Source organism: Perca flavescens, chromosome 8 (genome assembly GCF_004354835.1).
Source record: "Perca flavescens isolate YP-PL-M2 chromosome 8, PFLA_1.0, whole genome shotgun sequence".
Lineage (NCBI taxonomy): Eukaryota > Metazoa > Chordata > Actinopteri > Perciformes > Percidae > Perca > Perca flavescens.
This window is the reverse complement of record NC_041338.1, coordinates 10,674,126-10,694,283: the sequence shown is the minus strand read 5'-3', so window position 1 is coordinate 10,694,283 and position 20,158 is coordinate 10,674,126. Positions and strand designations below refer to the sequence as shown.

Below are 20,158 nucleotides of genomic sequence, written 5' to 3'. Positions count from 1 at the left end.
TACACAAGCGCAGCGTGCTAACTCAGCTAATAGCTACTTGTCACAAACAAGCTAAAACCAAAGTCTGTATGTAGTCTACTAGCAGCATGCGTTCACCTGCAGTGAATCACATGAACAGAGGGAGCACAGAGGACATAAGGAAGGATGATACTGACTGATGTCTGTGTTCTTCATTCTTTCTAAACTTTACTCAGTATTTTTGATGTTAGAATATTATTTATTTTATTGACATTTTAGATTTGTCTCAGGAAGTTTATATAATGACTTTGCTGTTGTAAACTTTACTGTTGCTGCTCTAGAAACATGTAGTTAAAAGTTAATTTTAACTCTTTTCTGAATTTATTATTTTTTTCAAATCATCATACGTATATCGATAAAATATCAATACATTGCCCAGCCCAGACATGGACTGGCCATCGGGAGTACCGGGAGATTTCCCAGTGGGCTGAATGGGCTGCACTTTTTTTTTGTTTTAAATCGGCCTAAGAGAGAAGAGAGATCACATGATTGGCCCATTTGTGTGTCTTTCATCTGAACACTGGCCAATCACATCCCATCCAACCATAGAGACATACATTTAAGTCCCACCCCCACCGCTGGCGAAAATAACTCCACAAAGCGCCTGTACCTAGCTAAAAACACGAGATTTAACCATGTTAAACAATTATTTTAGCACCCTTTGTCTACCAGAGAGGACAAGTTAGCTGTAAATAAGCTAATGTTAGTTATGTATTAAGGCACTTAAATATTTATACTGTTCTATAACACAAGTTGAATACTGTGTACAAAATGCAGCTTTAGCTTAATTTACAGAATTGCCACTTGTTTACTATACAATACATCTTGATGACAGCCTCAACCTTTACAGTTATAGTACATTATCATACTCTCTTACATATCACTCAGCTATGTGGCAGTAGTAGGGGCTGGTATGCAGGGTTCAAAATTAACTTTTTGTCCACCAGCCAAATGGCTAGTGAATGTTGAAATTTTTTTGGGCTGGTGAGTAGGATTGGTCATCGAGAACCGATTCCTACTTGGAGTCGTTCCAAAAATTATTTATTGGAAACGTTTGGAAGATTTGGTTTAAAATCTGATCATCGGTTCCAAATTTAACGTGCAAGTTTTGGTTTCCGTAGCAGCCAGGCACTAGTTGTGTTGCAGCCATGGAGCACAGTAAGCGGCGCTCTAGTCTGGCTTTGTTTTACACCCGGTAAAACTGCAAACCACCATTGAATCAAAATAAAACTTTCTTCTTATTTGTAAAATAAGCATGTGACCCGTTTCAACTCCACCACTCAAAGAATTAACAATCGATAAGAACCGGAATCGAAAGGAAGTTTTGGAATTGGAATCAGAATTGTTAAAATCCAAACGATGCCCAACCCTACTGGTGAGTCGCACCAGCCACAATTTTACCAGCATTTGGCTAATGTTAAATGTTGCTAATTTTGAACCCTGCTTGCATGTACATGTCTTGAAGGGGAGTGCAAGGACGGTTGGTGTCCGGCTGATTGTGGTGGGCTGGTCTGGGTCTCAAAAGTCCAGGGCTGATTTTTTACCCCAGTCCTGGCCCAGCCCTAGGCTGAGATAAACATTTCTACTATAAATCATGGATGTATTAAGAGAAATGGATACAGTGTTTGACGCAAAGTCCCGTTCATTCCAATGAGACTTGCGCAGTGGCGCATAAAGCATTTATGGAGCTAAAAAAATACCTGGATCTTCCACTCTGTTTCCGCATTGTGCGGCCCATGACATCATGATGGACATGCGCACTAGCGATCCCCTGCCTCCCAGCCGTGCTTGCTCGCACACGCACAGACACAGAGGCATGCCTGCTACATGTCTGTTGGTTGCTTTTTTGTTGTAGTTTGTAAAAGGGTATATGGGTTTTGATGAGTGAAGAATTATTGATCGGCCATTGATAATTAGTTAGTTATAGTTATACTTTAAATAGTAGTTGTAATAATTGCTGATTGAACACAGTCAGTGCTCGAATTCACTGCTTTTTGTTCCTTTAAAGCAGACTGATCTCATGAATTGGCGTGTCATACACACGCCAATTTGTATTCCGTTTTTGCGTGTTATCAAAACGCAAATCGGCCACCATTGACCTACATTGCGAGTCAATTTCCACCATAGCGAGTAGTATAAAGGAACGGGGGATTGAGTAAGGAGGTAGGTTGGGGTGGCGGATGGGTAAAACACAGGACTTTCACCCTTTTCAGCTGTTTTTTTGTTTTTTTTATTTATTTTTTTAATAAGCCTTACCCAATGTTTCTTTCCTAAACCCAACCATTTATTGTTTTCCTAAGCGTGTTTTTGTCGTTATTTTCCGTGTTTTTGTCAGTTTTGTTACTAAAGCCTTTCCCTGTGTTCTTTTCCTAAACCCAACTTTTTTTTTTTTTTTTTTTAACAGGCGTGTGACGTTGTTCTCGCGATAGTACGTCGCGTTCTCGCGATAACACGCAACGTGGCGAGGCCACGTGGTGGGTATGTTTGCATCAGCTGTATACAGCGTAGGCATACATGTGGATAGCTGAAAATGCATACAATAACACGCCATTTGGCTTTATGAAAGTGCTGTGTATATTTACGCAAAGTCATGATGCCATGTTGCTTTAAAGAATACTAGATAGATTAGCCAAGTTAATTAAGATCTGTATTTTAAAGGGAACACCACCTAATGATACTTTTTCACAGTCAGGGTGGTGCCCCGTTTTGATTGTTTGTCAATTTGGTAAAGTACCCATATTCAAAGCTTTATTAATATTGATAAAACATCTTTGTTAATTTGCCAATAACTGAACTCTATTCCCAACACAAATAAGGCCTAAAATGCCCCAAAAAATAATCTTAAAAAAAAAGATAATACCAAGGATGAATTACAGCCATTATATCCATTATTACAGCTACAGGAACTCAGGAGAACCGTCATATGAGCCTGAAGTGCAGGGCAGCTATTAAGTGCGTTCATTTTGGGCAGTTGAATAACCCTGGATCCGGCTATTAGTGCATGTTACAACTTTTAAAAATAAGGAAAATGTCAGTTTTTGGACTGGTAAGTTGATGTACCTCAAAAAATATTATCCGCTGATATATAGACTTGTCTTTTGCCATGTAAAGTCTATGAGAAAAGTCATTCTGGGCCAGAGGGCATCATGTAATGTACCACTGTAGGCCGCTACGCCCTTGGTAGCGTCAAAGCCAGGCACGGTTCCTGGGGACTTGTTATAAATGAGCAAGATTGGTGAAAAAACATGGCCGCAATCAGTCAAAGAACATTGCAAAGGGCGGGGCTTAGCAGGAAAATTGGCCATTACTTACTGAAAAGACTCTTGCCATCCCATTCCCTTTTGACTCCATTCCACTTTTTCAGGGATGCTTTTGCTATCTGCTGCCTGACCACGCCCACCACACCTATTGCCTATAAATCAATGTGGCACCCTTTGACTCATTCTTTGCTCACTCTGCCGGCACTCCAATGCAACCTGTGTGAGTCTTCATGAGTTAACGCGAGTCAAGTTATCATTTGTCTGTTTTATGCAATGAGTTACTGTAACTTTGCTATGCTAACATGTGCATTGCTAACTGAATTCCATTGTTTGCCTGCCATGTGCCATAAGCAATGTGGATATATTGTTTGATATCTGAAAAGCCTGTGCATTTGTTTGTTTGCAGTATGTGTTAATTGACAACTTTCATTAATTGTATTATGTTTTTGTTATCACTTTCTGCAGCACACAGACAATGCAATGAATTCAAGTCACTCTGAAGGATACAATAAAATACCACTGGTGCTGCATCAAACCCTACCTTCTCCCTGCTTCATTCCTCACTCCATATCATCTGATGTCTTCTGACCGAGACTTTGCTCACCACACCTTCACTCCACCTGAACCATTCCAATCACCTTACAGTTCCTTCACTTACTAACGAATTGTCTAATCATTTGGTAACATAGCTTCAGTCTGTCTTGATGACTAGGCCTACAAAAACATTTTGAGCTCAACCCATAGGGGGCACCAACAATGGCACAAATACGTACCTCAAAACCTGGTGTACAGAATTTCTCAAATATTTGTGCACATGTTCTGGGAGCGAGTATTAACTAGAATCTGAAGTGTCATTGATTGGTGAATGTGGGTGTGGCCTATTTAGCATTATATGCCTTAGTATGCCTTTTTCTCAAGTTGCTGTGGGTTGGAACGAGCTTGAGACATAGAAAATGTCACACATAACTGGAAATGATGTGCTAATGCTTCCCATAAAATACGATGCCATTCGGTGGCACTATAATTTAACACCAAAGTGAAAACTTTGAAAGGCCACACCACTCGCACAGTGAGTCCAATTGACTTGAAATTTGTCACAAGTCCAGCTCAACGTGCTCTACCAAAAAGCCTCTTGCACCATAAAAGTCCGCCATGATGGACTGTTTTGGCTAATTTGCATAATGTGAAAATCAGCAATATGAACAGTAATATCAATAGACTTTTATATTTAGAAACTTATAAATTTTTTATATGATTTATATTCTCTATCTTAGAAGGAGTCCTTAGCTCAAAAACAATTGAGAACCACTGGGCTACTTCCTCTAACAGCCTCACAATCACTCCCTGTTTTATTCTCAGAGAACAAAAGGGAACTGATGGAAACAAAATCAAATAATGCAAGCTTTTATCCTCCAGTCGTTTGTTAACAACACAGCTAATTGCCCTTCTTTCCATTATTTATTTGCCAGCGCTTCCTGTCCTCACCTCAGCTAACCCTTTATTTCTCTCACATTCATTCCTGGACTAAGATGATTACTTTTTTGTTTAAGGTTTAACAGTTGTGTCACAGATCAATCAATCAATGTTTGTCTTAATAGAGGTCCTCTTGAGTCCATTCTGAAAATATGTTTAAATGTATGACAACCAGGCAACAGTACAGTACAACACAGTTTCACAGCTGTTGTTTATACCCAAGCTGCCAGGCAACTTGGCTATAAAGCAGTTGATAACTGCTTGTACCCAAGCCCACATGTTAAAATTGACCTGATGGGGGTCTTTAGGTCTAATGCTTGGTCTTTCAAAGAGTGTAATTTCTACTGGGGAAGAAGGTGACATGTCTCCCCCACAATTAAAGTTTTGAGTTATATTTACTCACTAAAATCTCTCTATGCAGAATCTTAAGATGTGCTAGTATCGTAGGCCTATATACTATAACTAGACTACTAACACAGTCTGCAGTGGACAACTTATCTCTCCAGTGCAGGGATAACCACCTAACCCTGAACATCTCTTAAACCAAGGAGATGCTCATAGATTTCAGGCGCTCCTCCACCAGCCCCCCTGCTCTTGAGGTAACCTAGATGCCATATAGCCAGACAATAGAGAGACTGGAGGAAGAGTATAAATACCTTGGTTCAATCATTGATCACATGACTATTTTTTCACTTTTTTTGTGACATTCAAACAATGTGACAACGGACACTGACAGTTCAGTGGTGTAAATCTTAAACTGTTGAATTTCTAAAAACAGCCTAGACTCAAAACATCTCAATATTTGTGTCTGTTTACCCCTTTACTCCTATCCACAGGTTTTTTGGGGGTTTTTTTGTAACTATTTATTAATTATTGTGTATGATTATTGACTATTAAATGTTGCATGTTGTGTCTGAATGTGCCTGACCACAAATGAAGTTCCCTCGCGGGAAATAGCATTCACATATTTAAAGTAAAACATCTTCCAGTAAGTCATCTCAAGCCTTGATCATACTTTTCTTTCACAACAAGAGGCTTGTGCAGTATATTTTAAGAGAGATGCCGAAATCTACATACAGACAGCACAGGCTGCACAATAACCACACTCAAAAAGGGGATTAAAGCTGTTGTGAAGTTCCATGACACTTCATGGTGATACATTAGCCTATATTTGCATATTTGTATTGGTTACCGAGCATTTCCCCCAACACAGTACTTTCCTTTTTATATGTTAAACCTTTAATTCACCTCACCTACTTATATGCTGGGTTGTTGTAGTGTGGACTGTCAAATAAGCAAAGAAATGTCTAGAAAAAATATTTACTTAAAAACCTAATCCATTTCCTTACTTTTTCTCTATTCTCTCTTTTCCAGAAATCCAAGTGTGGCCACTAAGCACTCTTTACTACCATTTTATATATCTCTTTAACAGAAATAGGACTTCTCACCACCTTTTTCTCATTTCCTCCCCCCTTTTCTCTCCCGTGAATGCAAACCAAAGATAACCTCTAATAAACTAGTCATTTATATTTTCCTGGATCTCTCTCTCTCTCTCTTTCTCCCACTATATTTTCTTCCACTCCCTCAGCAAGCAGAGGATTATTCCTTGTAGATTAACAGCCTGACTTTGTCTTCCTGGTCTCTACCCTTTTTTCTCCTTTTGCTCCTCTCATCTCTCTTTTATAGCTATTCCTCTGCGTTAATTTCACCTATATTGCTACTTCTTATTATTCGTCTCTCTCTTTTTCTGTCTGTCCTCGCCATCAGGGAACAGTAGATTACCCCCAGTGAACTACAGTAGTGGTGTGATTAGCAGCAGTAGTTAAGATGACAGAGCAATCATCTGAACCTATATGGCTGCAGAGAAAAAGGACACTTGGTATTACACAAGCGGCTTTGATCACAGGAATAAATGCCAGCCTCTACTGTTCCTGTGTGTGTGTGTGTGTGTGTGTGTGTGTGTGTGTGTGTGTGTGTGTGTGTGTGTGTGTGTGTGTCTAACCAATGCATGCATGCATTTGTGCATTCGTATACCTACTAAAACCTACTCCAACATAGGCTACACTATCAAAACCTACTGTTTTATAAAAATACAAAAAATACATTTGTTACTTACAATTTATTTAGGGCATTTATCCACCCCCACTTCACTTCAGCTCCTGTTTTTATTTCCTCTGTTGTTTCTAAGTGCTAATGCCACTCAAGTGCCAACCAAAGCAGCCTTAATCAATTCACTGTCGTCAGCGGCAATGACGCCTTTCAACTCTCTCCCTTTTAAATGAGATTTGCAATAGAAAAGAGGCACCAGCCAGCTGTATTCAGTGGCAGGAGGCTCCTTCAGCCCTCTCAAGTCGCCTGTCTGTGATGTGTGTGCATGTGCGCGTGCATCCCTGTTTGTGTTTATGTACACTATCTCCAGTGTTAGATGCAGCAGATGCTTCAGCAGAGAGGAGCCACACATCAGCCTTGATATTCTTTCATTAGCATATCAGCATTCCCTCTTTTTCTGCCTCCCTCCCTCCCTCCTTTACTCACGCTGTCAGAAATTGATGATCTGCAATTACACAGCATGTGTCAGTGCAACTAAACATCATTTAATAGCTCCAAGCTGACAGTACATGACTGAGCAAGCGGAGAAGCCCCACTGTCACAATAAAAGTACCATGTTTTCTAGCATGTCCTTGTACACAAGCCAAATGTGCTGTCATGTGGGGAAAAAAAAGTGCATATTAAATATTCCACACCTATCTTGTACATGCTATGCATACATGCATGTATAGGAATGTCGCATTGATCACATACAGAGGATGTAAGGCATGCTAATGCCACAGTCGAGATATAAATATTTAAGGTATATTATCATTGTTTTACCTTAGGCACAATAGTTCATGAACCATGAAGTCACTTTTACTGCGTTAAAAAAGAAACCCGAATGTTTAAACTATTCAAGATGGCAAGCCGCACAATGCTCATGACAGTGCCTTAACTCCAGCTTTATGGACTTGTATATTGTGTTACACTCATGCTGGCGAACGTTAAGTTTATAGTAAACTTATCTCCTGATACAGTATCACTATAATATTCAAATCCCACGAGAAATTAACAATAACCTTACTAACTTTAAATGACACATTTGTATTAACGTTACAGACGCAGACTAGGTTACTTTAGTAATTACAGTAGCTTCATGCAGTTAATATTACTTACGAAATGCGACTTCAGGGGATGCTGAGGCTTTATCGAACAAAATCCCTTAATTTTGTTTGCGGGAGACACTTGAAAATAAAGTGAGCACACAAACATACAGACACACACATACATGCCCCACATACACACATAAAACACGTTCACACATGCTAGGTGCTCTGAACTGTAGAGTTGTCCCTAGTCTGTAGGCTACTATGCGCTGTAGTGAAGCGCGAGCTTCAACTATCACCTGCCATGTGATAGGCACGATGCCTTCAGGAGCGCCTCGTAATACCTACTTTGCTCAAGTGCCTGGCAGTTTTATATTGGACCTTTTTGTTATAGCCTAATAAAAAATCGGGATATGATGCGCAATAACTAGCTTATATCGGTGAATGAATACAGGTGCAATGCAAGTAGGTCAATTCCGTAACTATTACTTTTATGCAAACCCAAATACTTGCAAAAGTGTCTAGGCTTAATTGAGGCTACTGGTCTAACAAACAGCAAAGTTGATACTTTACACATAATGACAATCAATATTGAAATGCCACACTGAAATATACATTACATAGCCTACTTGTGCTATTATTCGTAATATGATATTGATATTCTGACCAACTTATTTACAAATTTGTTGCTACATTAACGGTACCACAATATATAAAAAGTAAAATAAATCCGATACTACATGTAGGCAGCACAATAACAGTAGAAGATAATACGAGTAATTTGCTGGATAATTTGACATTTAGGGACATTAAACTCCATACCCTTCCAATACGTTCTTCAGGTTGCCTACCTAACAAACTCACAAAAAAATACTACAGAAATGACACAGACAACTAGGCTAGGCCTGTATCCCCTCAAGAATATATGTTGATACGCGATTATTAACTCTAATGGAACAGACACTACGAGTCTCTACTGAAGATGATAATAATATTTAGGTTTTTTTCTAGTATCTTTAAGAGGTTTAGACAACAATTTGTAAACATATCTGTCACAAACAATAATAGAGCAAATATACAGCCTCAACAGCCAACATCAACCGCACAACATGGGAAATAAAACTGTATGAATTTAACTTTTACATCCTATGATGTTTTAATATGACTCAACACTGTCATCTAGTGGCACAATGTATGTTTGCAATACACAGCACTAAAATAACAATACTATCTCTTTTGACATGTAAATGCATAGCATTTGCTTCTGGTGTAACTGATTTGTAGCCTATATTTTATGTAAAAAAAAAAAAGACAGCAGAGAAAAACCGACTGAAGTATAATTTACACATTCCATCCAAAATATCATTAAATATATATTGTTGCCATTTTTGTCTTATATGAGTAAGTATACTTTGTATTACATAAGTTATAGAACTTATAACATCACTACCCTACATTGTATGTGGGTTTTAGCAACTTACACTGTTTCACTTCCACAATGATACCAGTCAGTGTGTGGAGAGAACAGTTACAGGTCAGATGGACAGGTAATACAGGTAAACAATACCAAGAAAATACAGCAATGTATATTAATGTATACAAGTAAATGTATATGTTTTTAAACCATATTAATCCACCTTACTTTGGTTTAACCTGTAAACTACAAATAAGGTGACTGTTAACTTATTCCAAGCCTGAACAATTACAGAAGCCTGCATTTAATGTTACATAAGCCAATTATACGGTGTAAAATGGAGACAAAAGACAGCAAACAACATCAATATAAGCATTTGCAGTTGTGGGATGATGACATGGAAAAAACACACACTCTAAAGGGCAACTAGTTAAAATAACAATAATATACATGATATCTAAACTTTGCGCAGTGGAGATAGTGTAACAACATCAATATAACCAATGTCATCAATAACCAGTCTGTGTCAGATACAGCCACACAAATGACACAGTAAAACATACAGTTGCAGAAATTGCAGTATTCATAGTTTCAACATAAATTATGTTATATTATAGCTTTATTGTTAGAAAATATAGAAAAAGCATACAACACAATAAAAGGAAGACTATACACACACACACACACACACACACACAAACACACACACAAACAGCTATACCAGTGTTCCCACTTAGGTGACTGGATCGCACAGCACAGACAGTTGTATGATGATGGAATATTTAAAAATGAAAAATAAAAACATAAATATACAATATAAAATAATAACATAAGTAAGTGAAGAGAAATAAACCAATGTGTCAAAATACAGTAAGAGGGTACAAGGCAAGCGCGCTTGTACGCCTATCACTCGCTACCACCACATGACTCGTAATGCAAATACACACAAGTAAAAAAAACAAAAAAAAACATAAAAGTAACCTCCGCATTCCGTTATACAATGGCTATCATTGGTCAACTAGCACGCTCATCATAGTTCCCCAGCCTGAACTTTTGTCTGATTGGCTAGAGAGGCACCTACCGCGGTAGCACCAACGCCATTGGTTAAAAAACTAGGTTAGTGGTCCGACAGGCATGACGGTGAAGAGAAACTGGGTCACCGATCGAAAATCGTTTATGTCACAGTTCTGTGGGTTGCTATTACATATTACCAGTGGCTTTCAATGGATAGGCCAATCTCATTGGATATACTGTAAGTATAAAATGAAAACAAGCCTACAGGTTATCGAAATTGCATCTTGGTGACGTTGCTGGGTTTTAATCCATGATGGATGTGTCGATGTTTTCACAGCGTTATGGTCATGTCAGTGTGGTTTTCTAGAGCAGGAGGAGGGACGTTAGCTCGCTGGCCATGTCTTGACAGTTCCTTAGCTAGTAGCAGTAATGCTAAGATTGGTCAACCAACGGGAATAAATGCTGTTATGGATAACAGGTGGGGAAACCGCTCCAAATATGACAGACTATCTTTAACCGTTGTCAGCAATTATCGAGACTCGAAGGAAGCTCGTGCATAGGTAGGTGCTTGTTAAATGTTAACGAAACTTGACCTACATGCGAGCGACTCAGTGAACAATGCTATCCAATGCTATCACGCTAGCAATGTAAACAGGCCTTGGTGGGTATCTGGCACACGGTTTCCTCAGCAGCATCCATCCTGCTGCTATGTCATCATCGCGAATACAGTACGTGTGATTTCAACCCATAAAGAGAACTTAGGTTGTTTTCGAAACAGCAGGCACATGTTTGTTTATAAATTATATTGACACAGTGTTGGCATTGGCAGTGGAAGTGTGGCGACCGCTCGGTTTCGCTGTCGCCGCAGTGTTGCCCAACGAAGATCATGATATTGGGCTTTGGGATTTGGTTACATTGTGCACCATTGTGCCATTTGTTGTGTGAGCTGCAGCAGGGCATCCCAAACTTGGGCTCAGGGAGAACCATTAGATGGTTCCAGGAGGTCTCCAACAGGATGAGGAATAGTTGCGTATCGTTATTTCATTTTCTGAGTCATACTAATCAGCACGTATCCTCACAAGGGGGTCCGTGTTCTGTTGTGGATTCATTCGGATCCTTGATGTGAAAATACTGGTGAAAATGTTGATTCTGTCAACATTTTTATCTTTATGTTGATATATTTTAGTTGCCTTTTATGGATTGTTAAAGGTGCAACTTGTGTTTTGCAACCAACTTGTGCAATATTCGTTCTCAAAATCTGCATCAACAACAGTGTTATTAGTAGTTCATAATTAACCTTTTCGTGACCGTAAAGACATCCAGTGTGAACTTCAGACTTGGACTGACAAGTGTTATGTTGCTCATCGAGAGTAAGCAACCTACACTAGTTCTTATCTGTATTGATTGATGTTGCCATGAAGGCATTTCGATAACAGAAGTTTGTTGTGATGATTTAGCAGGGCCCCGCTTAACCACCCTGTTGATCATGAAGACGAAACGACAAAAGAGTTAATTTCTGCAAAGAAACCGAGTGTTCTTGAAAGTTAAAAAAAAATGTTAATTCGATTAAAACAAATAAGGGGATATGTGAGGGAAAGGGATGTTGTAGCAGTAGGTGGTATCCTGCTGTGGTGTATCTAAGAGTTTTGGTGATGATCTGGCTACAGCCTGATGTTGGACTACCCTAAAGCCTGGGTGATTTTTGTTATCATAACTAAAAGTATGTCCTTATTCCCTTTCCCCACCTGACTCCTGAAATGTTTGCCCCTGTACTTCAGCCCTCTCCAAGGTTTATTTTAATTTCAGAACATGCACTGCATGGGTACGAAATGTAGGCTAATGTCTCCACATTCTTGATCGGCAGAAACGATTTTTGCTTGTTTGGGATCAGACTGGCCAGCGTATTTGAAAAAGTTAAGTGAACTTTGTTGTCTTTTTTTACCTTTTTCCCCTGAGTGAAACGAGGCTAACCGCAATCTCAACCAGCACAAGCGCATGTGTCACTTGAAGTGCCTCCCTCCCTCCGTCCCTCTCCCCCCCTCTGTCTTACCCTGAAAATTCACCTCAAAACGCATCGAAAAAGCAAACACAAGATTTTTGTGGAACTTCAATGGGGAATAAATATTAACAAGACGGATAACAACATTGAACACTACACAAACAGTAATTATTTTTTTTTCATTTAAGGCGATTCATTTTTCATAGTAACACAGGAGGTGCCGGATCCAATAAAAAAGGTTATGGATCCAACGTCGGAGGTGCCGGAATATGTTCCGGCGTGTTCCAGCTCAAATTAAGCCCTGGTTACTTGGCTGTGTGCGTGCTGTCATGATGTGTAAGCACATGAAATATAGTTGGTTTTGTGTGGTAGGTGTTGGTTGGCTGTCATGCGTTTTGCACCCCGACCTGTTGTCACCATATTCCGCTGGGGTGCACACCGAGCCTGTATGATGATGCGAATATTTGTAAAGCGGATTTGCATTGTGCTTAAGAAATCATGGCTTTTTTTTGTTTTGGTGATAACTCTCACTCTCTGTTTGCTCGTTATATAGAGTTATTGCACATATGCTTATTTACAGTATGGAATCCAATTTTAGTCCTGTAGAGTGTTGGAAGGGGGCGGGGCAGCACTGTGATGGCTCTGGTGTAGAAGCTGTAATAATATGGTATATTTGTTAAGGTCATAGTAATTGTGCATTGTACATTTTGGTACATTTTGACGTATGTAGGTACGTGTAGATATGGACCCTACACCGTAGCCTGACGTTCACCTCTCAATCATTTCCGGGTTTTCATTTTTTTGTATTACGTCACGCGCAGAACGTACGCTTAAGACGGCGTCTCTTCGGTATGTTCCAAGGCAATTTTTGGACCTCGGGGAGCTGACTGATCAGTCCGACTGCCTTCTCTGCCGACAGCCGTCGGGTTGGTGTGTCAAGGGCTTAAGAGATATGCTACAACAAAGCAGACGCCAGCTCAAGTACAGTATAAATCTCAGGCCACTTACGTAGGCAAAATCGAAAGCTCTGCGTAGAGCACATGCAGAAGCATAAATCCCCCTTGAATCTTTTTTCTACATTTTAAGTGAAAGGCCAAACAGAAGAAAACAAAGAGTAACAAAATACATATGCAGGTGGGAAGAGTTGATGGAAATCTTGAGTACGTACCTGTAGTTTCGGGCAGTTTCAGTGACCTGGTCAGCCTCATTCTCTCATTTTAAAGGCCCGGTCACGGCTGCTCCAAATTGTTAACTTGTCCGCTGACACACCAGTGCTGCTCAGGTAGGCACCGTAGCCCGGGCTTTAGACTTACGTCAGAGCTAGAGCTTAGGGACGTCCCACCGGGCCGGGAAGATGAAAACTTTTTTTTTTTTTTTTTAAAACGCCCACCTAACCGCATTAAAAATAAAACCGACGGCACATTTTGTGTAGCACACAGTTCCCCCCACAGAGCCCCGAAGAGATGCTACTTTCAAATCTTGCTAGCTTTTTAACATTACCAACCCTGCCTTTTACTATGAAGAGTCAAAACTCTGCAACAGCAAATCAAGTCAGGTTGAGAATTTACTTGTGGTGGTGGGTGGCACATGATGTGACGGCGCAGCGCATGATTGCTGGATTCAGTAAAAACTAGTCAAACGAAGGTTTATGAACTATTTATTGAAAACAATGACTAGGCTATATAACATTAACAGATAATTTCGGAATAAATAACTATTTACATATCAGACTAAAAGATGATGAAGTGTAGCCATGATGTGCTTTGTCAAGTGAATCTGGTTGGTTTGTCAAATGTAGCAGATAAAATACCTGATTACTAGGGGTGGGCAATATGGACAAAAAATAATATCTCAATATTGTTGCCGATTTTGATGATAACGATAATTAGACGATATCCAGTCACGCTGGGCTTCTTTAAGTGTGTCAGCCAAGTCTGGAGAAGCTTGTTTGCAAGCATTTTCATATTAGTCTTTGTTCATGAAAAGAACCATCTAACGGTCGAGTGTCTTGAGCAGGGATTTTAGAGACGGCTTGTCCACTGTGTTGAAAGACACCATCTCTTTGGCAATGAATATGTGACTGCTTCAGTACTTTTCCTTCCATCTAACACTCTTGTGTTTGTGTTTTATGCCCTTGTTAAATGGATAGTTGTGATGTGGAAGGCCAGACTGTCCCCCTTTTCGCTCTACGGTCCATCTGTGCAGCAATGGAGGCATGATATTTTCGAAGGTGGGCTTGCAAGTTAGTTTGTATACCACCTTTTGCCATGATTCCTTTCCTGCAGTGTTTACACATTGTTTACAGCTATTATAAACACATAAGGTAAAGTGAGCCAAACTAGCATTACTAAATGTGTGTTCACTCTGCCAACATTGATTATGTTCACACCACCACCACTTTGAGCTGCGTTTGTTATTATTTCTGCCAAAGTTATGAAAAAGTAATAGTTAGTTGATCTCACAACATCACTCCCTTATTCCCAACATTTTGGAATTTTATCAAACTATTTACACTGATATCAATAAAATCTTGTCCCACCTCTTCAAAACTATTTCCATCACTGGTCAGGGTGGTGTTTGTGATTTGGGAGATTGGGCGGCTAAATGGCTGCTTTGATGTTTCATCAATAGGCTTGCTGGCTGCTTCCTGACTATTTGAGTGGGTGTAAAGTGTAGAACAGGGAAACAAAGCTCAATGGCTTGCTGACTCACTGACAAAGTAGAAGTACGTAAGTGGTGGATGGAAATTGAGGCTGGCTGGTTTTGAGACCATAGAGACTGGCTGACCCAGTTTCCACTCCAGCACCAGTTCCTTTCAGTGTTCAATCATGACATAGGCCTAGTGGTTCCCCCACCCCTCTAGCCCAGAGCTTAGTCCCAGCCTGGCTCACCAAGCCTGTCGTAACCTAGAACTCGGTATGCTTACTTCAAAAGTGCTTCTTGAGCTTTGCATTTTGTTGTTCCTGTACATTAAACATTTAGATGGCTTTAGATTTTTTCAGAACTTTTATAGAATTCAGTCACGGTTTTCTTTAAGGTTAAGAATCTTAAGAGATTGTGTACTTGTATTTAAGATTTTCTTTTAATTTAATTGATCAGGTAGCCTCTTGTTTGTCTGAATAGCAAATTGGTGCATACATCTAATGCCGATGGTTGCACTACGACTACTTCTACTCCTGCTAGATTGTGTTCTGCAGACACACAATAACACTCCAGAAACAACCTGACACATTTTCACATTTAAATTAAAAAAGTTAAGGTAAGTATGACTCCTACTTGAGTAACCCAAAATTCACACCAGAAGCGAGAATTCAGTGGAGAGCAATGGCTACGGAATTGGCAATCTTTCCAATTTATGGATTGATTGTTTGCCCAACCGCCCAGCCTGAACAGTGATTGTCTAATCATAGTTTTACAACCATAACTAGGCACAGCAGCTGTCCAGCTCTTCAATTTTTCAACATGTTGAAGTAGTGTACATGGGGCTTAAGACTGTGCACGATATATTGTTTCAGCATATAGTATTATAGTATATTCCTGATATAGTCGCAGGATGTGTGATGTCACACATCGTGCTGAACTCGAACATTCCTCATTTTCTATGACTAATCCAGTGTTTCCCATTAAATAGCTACAGACTGGGTGAGCCCATCACAGTTTCATAATGGACAGGAAATATTTTTCCACTTCTCGACGGGTGGGGGTCTGTGCGGTCTGCCAAGGGGATTCCACTCGACTCACGGCCGCTCGGTATGGGAGGTTCCCCTCGTCTCCACAGCTCTGTCTCGGTGGGCGAATTTCCACCATGGCGGTGCAATAGCCATAGGCTGGGACCGGCTCTAGTTTGACTTGAAAAAACTCGGGGTGAAGGTGGCTCGCCATTGATATGTGTTGGTCAGTATGTCTGCTTGACAATCTCATTTTTGCAGCAATAAAATTGAAGTGAGATGAACAAACAGAGAAATGTATCTTTTTAGATAAAACTGATGTTGACAAAGTATCCTTTTGGGGACATCATTTCAATTTGGGAAAAATTTGAATTTGGAAATTTTTGTGATATGAGACTAGATATCGTCTTAGATTTTGGATATCATAATATGACACAAGTGTTGTCTCTCCTGGTTTTAAAGGCTGCGTTACAGTAAAATGATGTCAGTTTGTGAACTTACCATACTGTTCTAGCTGTTCTATTATTTACCTTTACCCACATAGTCATTAAATCCACGTTACTGATGATTATATATCAAAAATCTAATTGTAAAAATATTTTGTGAAAGCACCAAATGTCAACCCTACAATATTGCCGCAATATTGATATCGAGGTATTGGGTCAACAATATTGTGATATTTGATTTTCTCCGTATCGCCCAGCCCTATTGCAATATATTGCAGAATATTTCAATATGTTTTAAAATCGCAATAATATATCGTATCGTGACACAAGTATCGTGATGATATCACATCGTGAGGCCTCTGGTGATTCCCACCCATAATGCACAAGTGAAGTATATATGTATGTGCAAGTGAAGTATATACTGTATGTATGTGCAAGTGTTTAGTACCTGTATATATGTATGTAAGTGAAGTATTACATTTTGGCCAAGGCGGCTTCTCATACATCAGCGTATTTTCAAACTTATGAATGTGGTGGGCGAGGAAGATGCAGCGATGCTCTGCCCGGCTACAATTTACCATTAAACAAACAAATAATTTCCAGTCAGTGCATAAGGTCTGTGTGCGATTTTAGCAACACTACCAGTTGAAATGTACGCACTACACAAGTGAGCACACAGTGCACTCCATATAAGTGCACTCACGGAAGTATCCGAATTGAGACCCACTTTAACTCCGCCATGTCTCATCTCATCACCCTAAAAAACACAACGTGCTCAGTCTATAAACTCCGTCTTTATAAACAAACATAACCTTATGTTAATCACGTTGCCATATTGCTTATTGCTAATGCAATACAAGTTGGTTTTAGTATAGCTTGCTGTTGGCATTGCACACTGTTGCCATAATGTGTCATAATATTTTTATATATTGTGAAAGATTGAATTTGCACTTGACTTACTTTTATCTTCGTCTCTCTCCAGGGGTAGACGAGTTTCACCAGCTGCTTAAGGCTCAGGATCATATCGGAGCAGACTGACCACATCAAACCGGATGAAACTAGGTCGGGCTGAATCAAACCAGACAGACCAGAGCAGAACGGAGCAGACCAGACTGATCGAGACTATACCCAGCCCGTCCACGAGGCCTGTTACAGTTTCCTATCCAGGTAACTGAAGCACCTCTGTTCCGTGTGCATGCTGCTCCCACTCATATTTCCGAGAGGATGAATTTGAACCAAGCCTACTGATCTTATGCATCAGTCTTACTCATGTGAGAACTGCCAGGAAGTTGAATGCATAAACAGAAAATACAGAGGTTTTTGGTACCTTTTCATCCTACTGGCTACTCCCACTTTAAGGGCCTAAGGGCCTTTTTATACCTAAAAGGGGCTTTATCTGCAAGTTTGGGAACCACTGGGTTGCACCATGGCAAACTTGTCACTAATTAGCAAGGTTATTATAGTTTTGCATTTTTCATTAGTTTTTATTTTTATTTCGTTTTGACTTTTTGTTTTCAAATTCAGTTTAGTTTTGATTAGTTTTTAAAGTGGGTTTGCTAGTTTGAAAATGCTTAGTTTTAGTTTAGTTTTTATTATTTTAGTCTTTTTTTTTGTAATATGGGTTATTTGTTGGGGGGGCAAGATTCAAAAAGGTCAGAAAAAAGTACTGTGTAATAATAACTCAACAAAAACATTATACAATTTTAGAAACATGTATTCACAATGTATTCAACAATAACCCCTGTACATAAAATGTATTTGATGAGCACAAATATGTAAACCGTCTACACGGCGCAGTAAGTGCAAAATGTGTAAGTGATGTGTTCCAGGAAAAAAATAGCCAATGGACTAAAGAAGACATACATCAACAGGTGTTTTGAACTTTGGTTCAAGTAAAGTGGCGAACTTTTTGAAGTCAATCGAATCACACAGTTGTGTAGCTAGACATCCCAGTATCAATACACATATTAACCCACGCTTCCTCACGCTTTTAGTGTTCATGCGTATTTACTAACCAGCAGCTATCGGGTCGCCGGTGAAAGCACGCCTGTAGTGTTCTCTGTCCTGTGGTTGTCTCTGTCATGCTGCCTGGCCCTGTACCCATACATCCATGCCCTGTACCGGGGATAGCTTCTGTTTCGGGGGAAGGGGGCTTTGCGTTCTCCTTGCCCTGTCACTGCTTTTTAAGGTAAGCTAGGTTAGCCTCCTTGTGCGCGCTTCTCAAATATGCTTTCAAATTCGTGGGATTTTTCCCTTTAATAAATTGTCCACATATTTTACCACCTTCTACTGCAAGGCACTTGCTTTCATCTGACACGGTCATAATCAAATAGGTCTGTCAGTACCCAATCCGTTCCAACTGCACAATCCGTTCTGCGCATGCGCAAGATGTTCGCGCATGCGCTGTGGTACGATGATTTACGACACTGATTTACGATCTGTTCCCACACTAGCCTCCACCGGGGAGCTAACGTTAGTTTAGCTAATAGCTCATTCACGTTAGTTTAGCTAATAGCTAATTTGGGCGGACCGCTAGGTGATTATAGCGGTCTGCCGCTAGCCTCCACTGGGAAGCTAACGTTACTTTAGCTAACAGTTCATTTGGCTAACCGCTAGCTGATTGTAGCGGTCTGCCATCCGTCAGCCTCCACAGTTAAGCTAACGTTAGTTTAGCTAACAGCTAATTCGGCTAACCGCTAGCTGAGACAGCAGTTCTGCTTTACTTGTGCTCATTTAAAATACAATCACTCAATACTTGTCTTTATTGTTACTGTAAAGTCTTAATTTTGCTGTAGCCTGCTTTTCCCATTATGTTTGACTTAACGTTATTTTAGACTGAATCTAGCTGTCCGTTCTGCCTGCACGATCCGTTCTGCGCATGCGTTATTTGTCGGCTAGCGGTTAGCCGAATTAGCTGTTAGCTAAACTAATGTTAGCTTGGGTGGAGGCTAGCGTGGAACAGATCGGGCAGGTCGTAAAACGGTATTATCATCTGCGCATGTGTGAACATCTTGCGCATGCGCAGAACGGATTGTGCAGGTGGAACGGATCGGGTACTGACAAGGACTCTGCCGGTTTCTTCGGACTTTCGGTACCGCCATGATGACAGGCGAGGGGTGTTGTGTTCAATTTGACGTTGAATGTCGGAATTTCTGGGTTCCCAGTCAGAAACTATATGTTTACGGCATAGACTGAATAAAGCAGGTCTATGGTCGGAAATGTCAACTCTGAAAGATATAACGTCATATGCTCTGTTGAAGACCTTGACAAAGGCAAAAACTAAGGACATTTACTCCATTATTTTATTTTAGTTAGTTTTTTGTAATGCCTCGTTTTTATTTTTATTTCAGTTAACGACAATGTTTTTTCCCACCTACTTTTCGTTATTTCGTTCGTTGTCGTTAACGATTATAACCTTGCCAATTAGGGGATGTGCTAGAAAAAATTTCAGCGCTGAAGGACTTGCTGGTGATTTATTTAGATTTCTTTAATGAATGTAAAATGTCTCAAAATTTAGATTTTTTTGTAATAAACCATGCCCACTTAAATAAATTATTAGCAAACTTTATTGGCTGAGACACAACCCTAGATTGTGCACAGCGAAGTTTGTACGAATCCGAGATATCATCTTTTTGCATTTGTGGCTCCCCCTCGCAATGCGCTTGTAAATGTAGGCTTAGTTAAGACTCTTGAACATGTGTCTTGAATTTTAGGTTGATGCCTCAAAGC

The 20,158-nt window shown here is 39.9% G+C and overlaps 2 protein-coding genes across 9 annotated transcripts in view; one reads left to right on the top strand and one right to left on the bottom strand.

Annotated features, from left to right (window-relative positions):
* ppfibp2b (PPFIA binding protein 2b) overlaps positions 1-13,615 on the bottom strand; it is a 128,229-nt gene extending 114,614 nt beyond the window's left edge. The window contains exon 1 of one of the 4 annotated variants that reach the window (XM_028584891.1): positions 13,484-13,615. In XM_028584891.1, coding sequence (XP_028440692.1) covers positions 13,484-13,523 — 40 coding nt within the window. In that variant the 5' untranslated portion in view covers positions 13,524-13,615. Of the gene's footprint in view, positions 1-7,958; positions 8,172-13,483 lie in introns of those variants that run through there. The other 3 variants (XM_028584892.1, XM_028584894.1, XM_028584893.1) reach the window with 3 other exon arrangements.
* Positions 10,434-20,158, top strand: part of bmal1a (basic helix-loop-helix ARNT like 1a) — a 39,977-nt gene continuing 30,252 nt past the window's right edge. The window contains exons 1-3 of one of the 5 annotated variants that reach the window (XM_028584902.1): positions 10,434-10,554; positions 14,465-14,545; positions 17,412-17,596. The gene's annotated coding sequence lies outside the window, so the exon portion shown is untranslated. The other 4 variants (XM_028584900.1, XM_028584904.1, XM_028584903.1 and 1 more) reach the window with 4 other exon arrangements.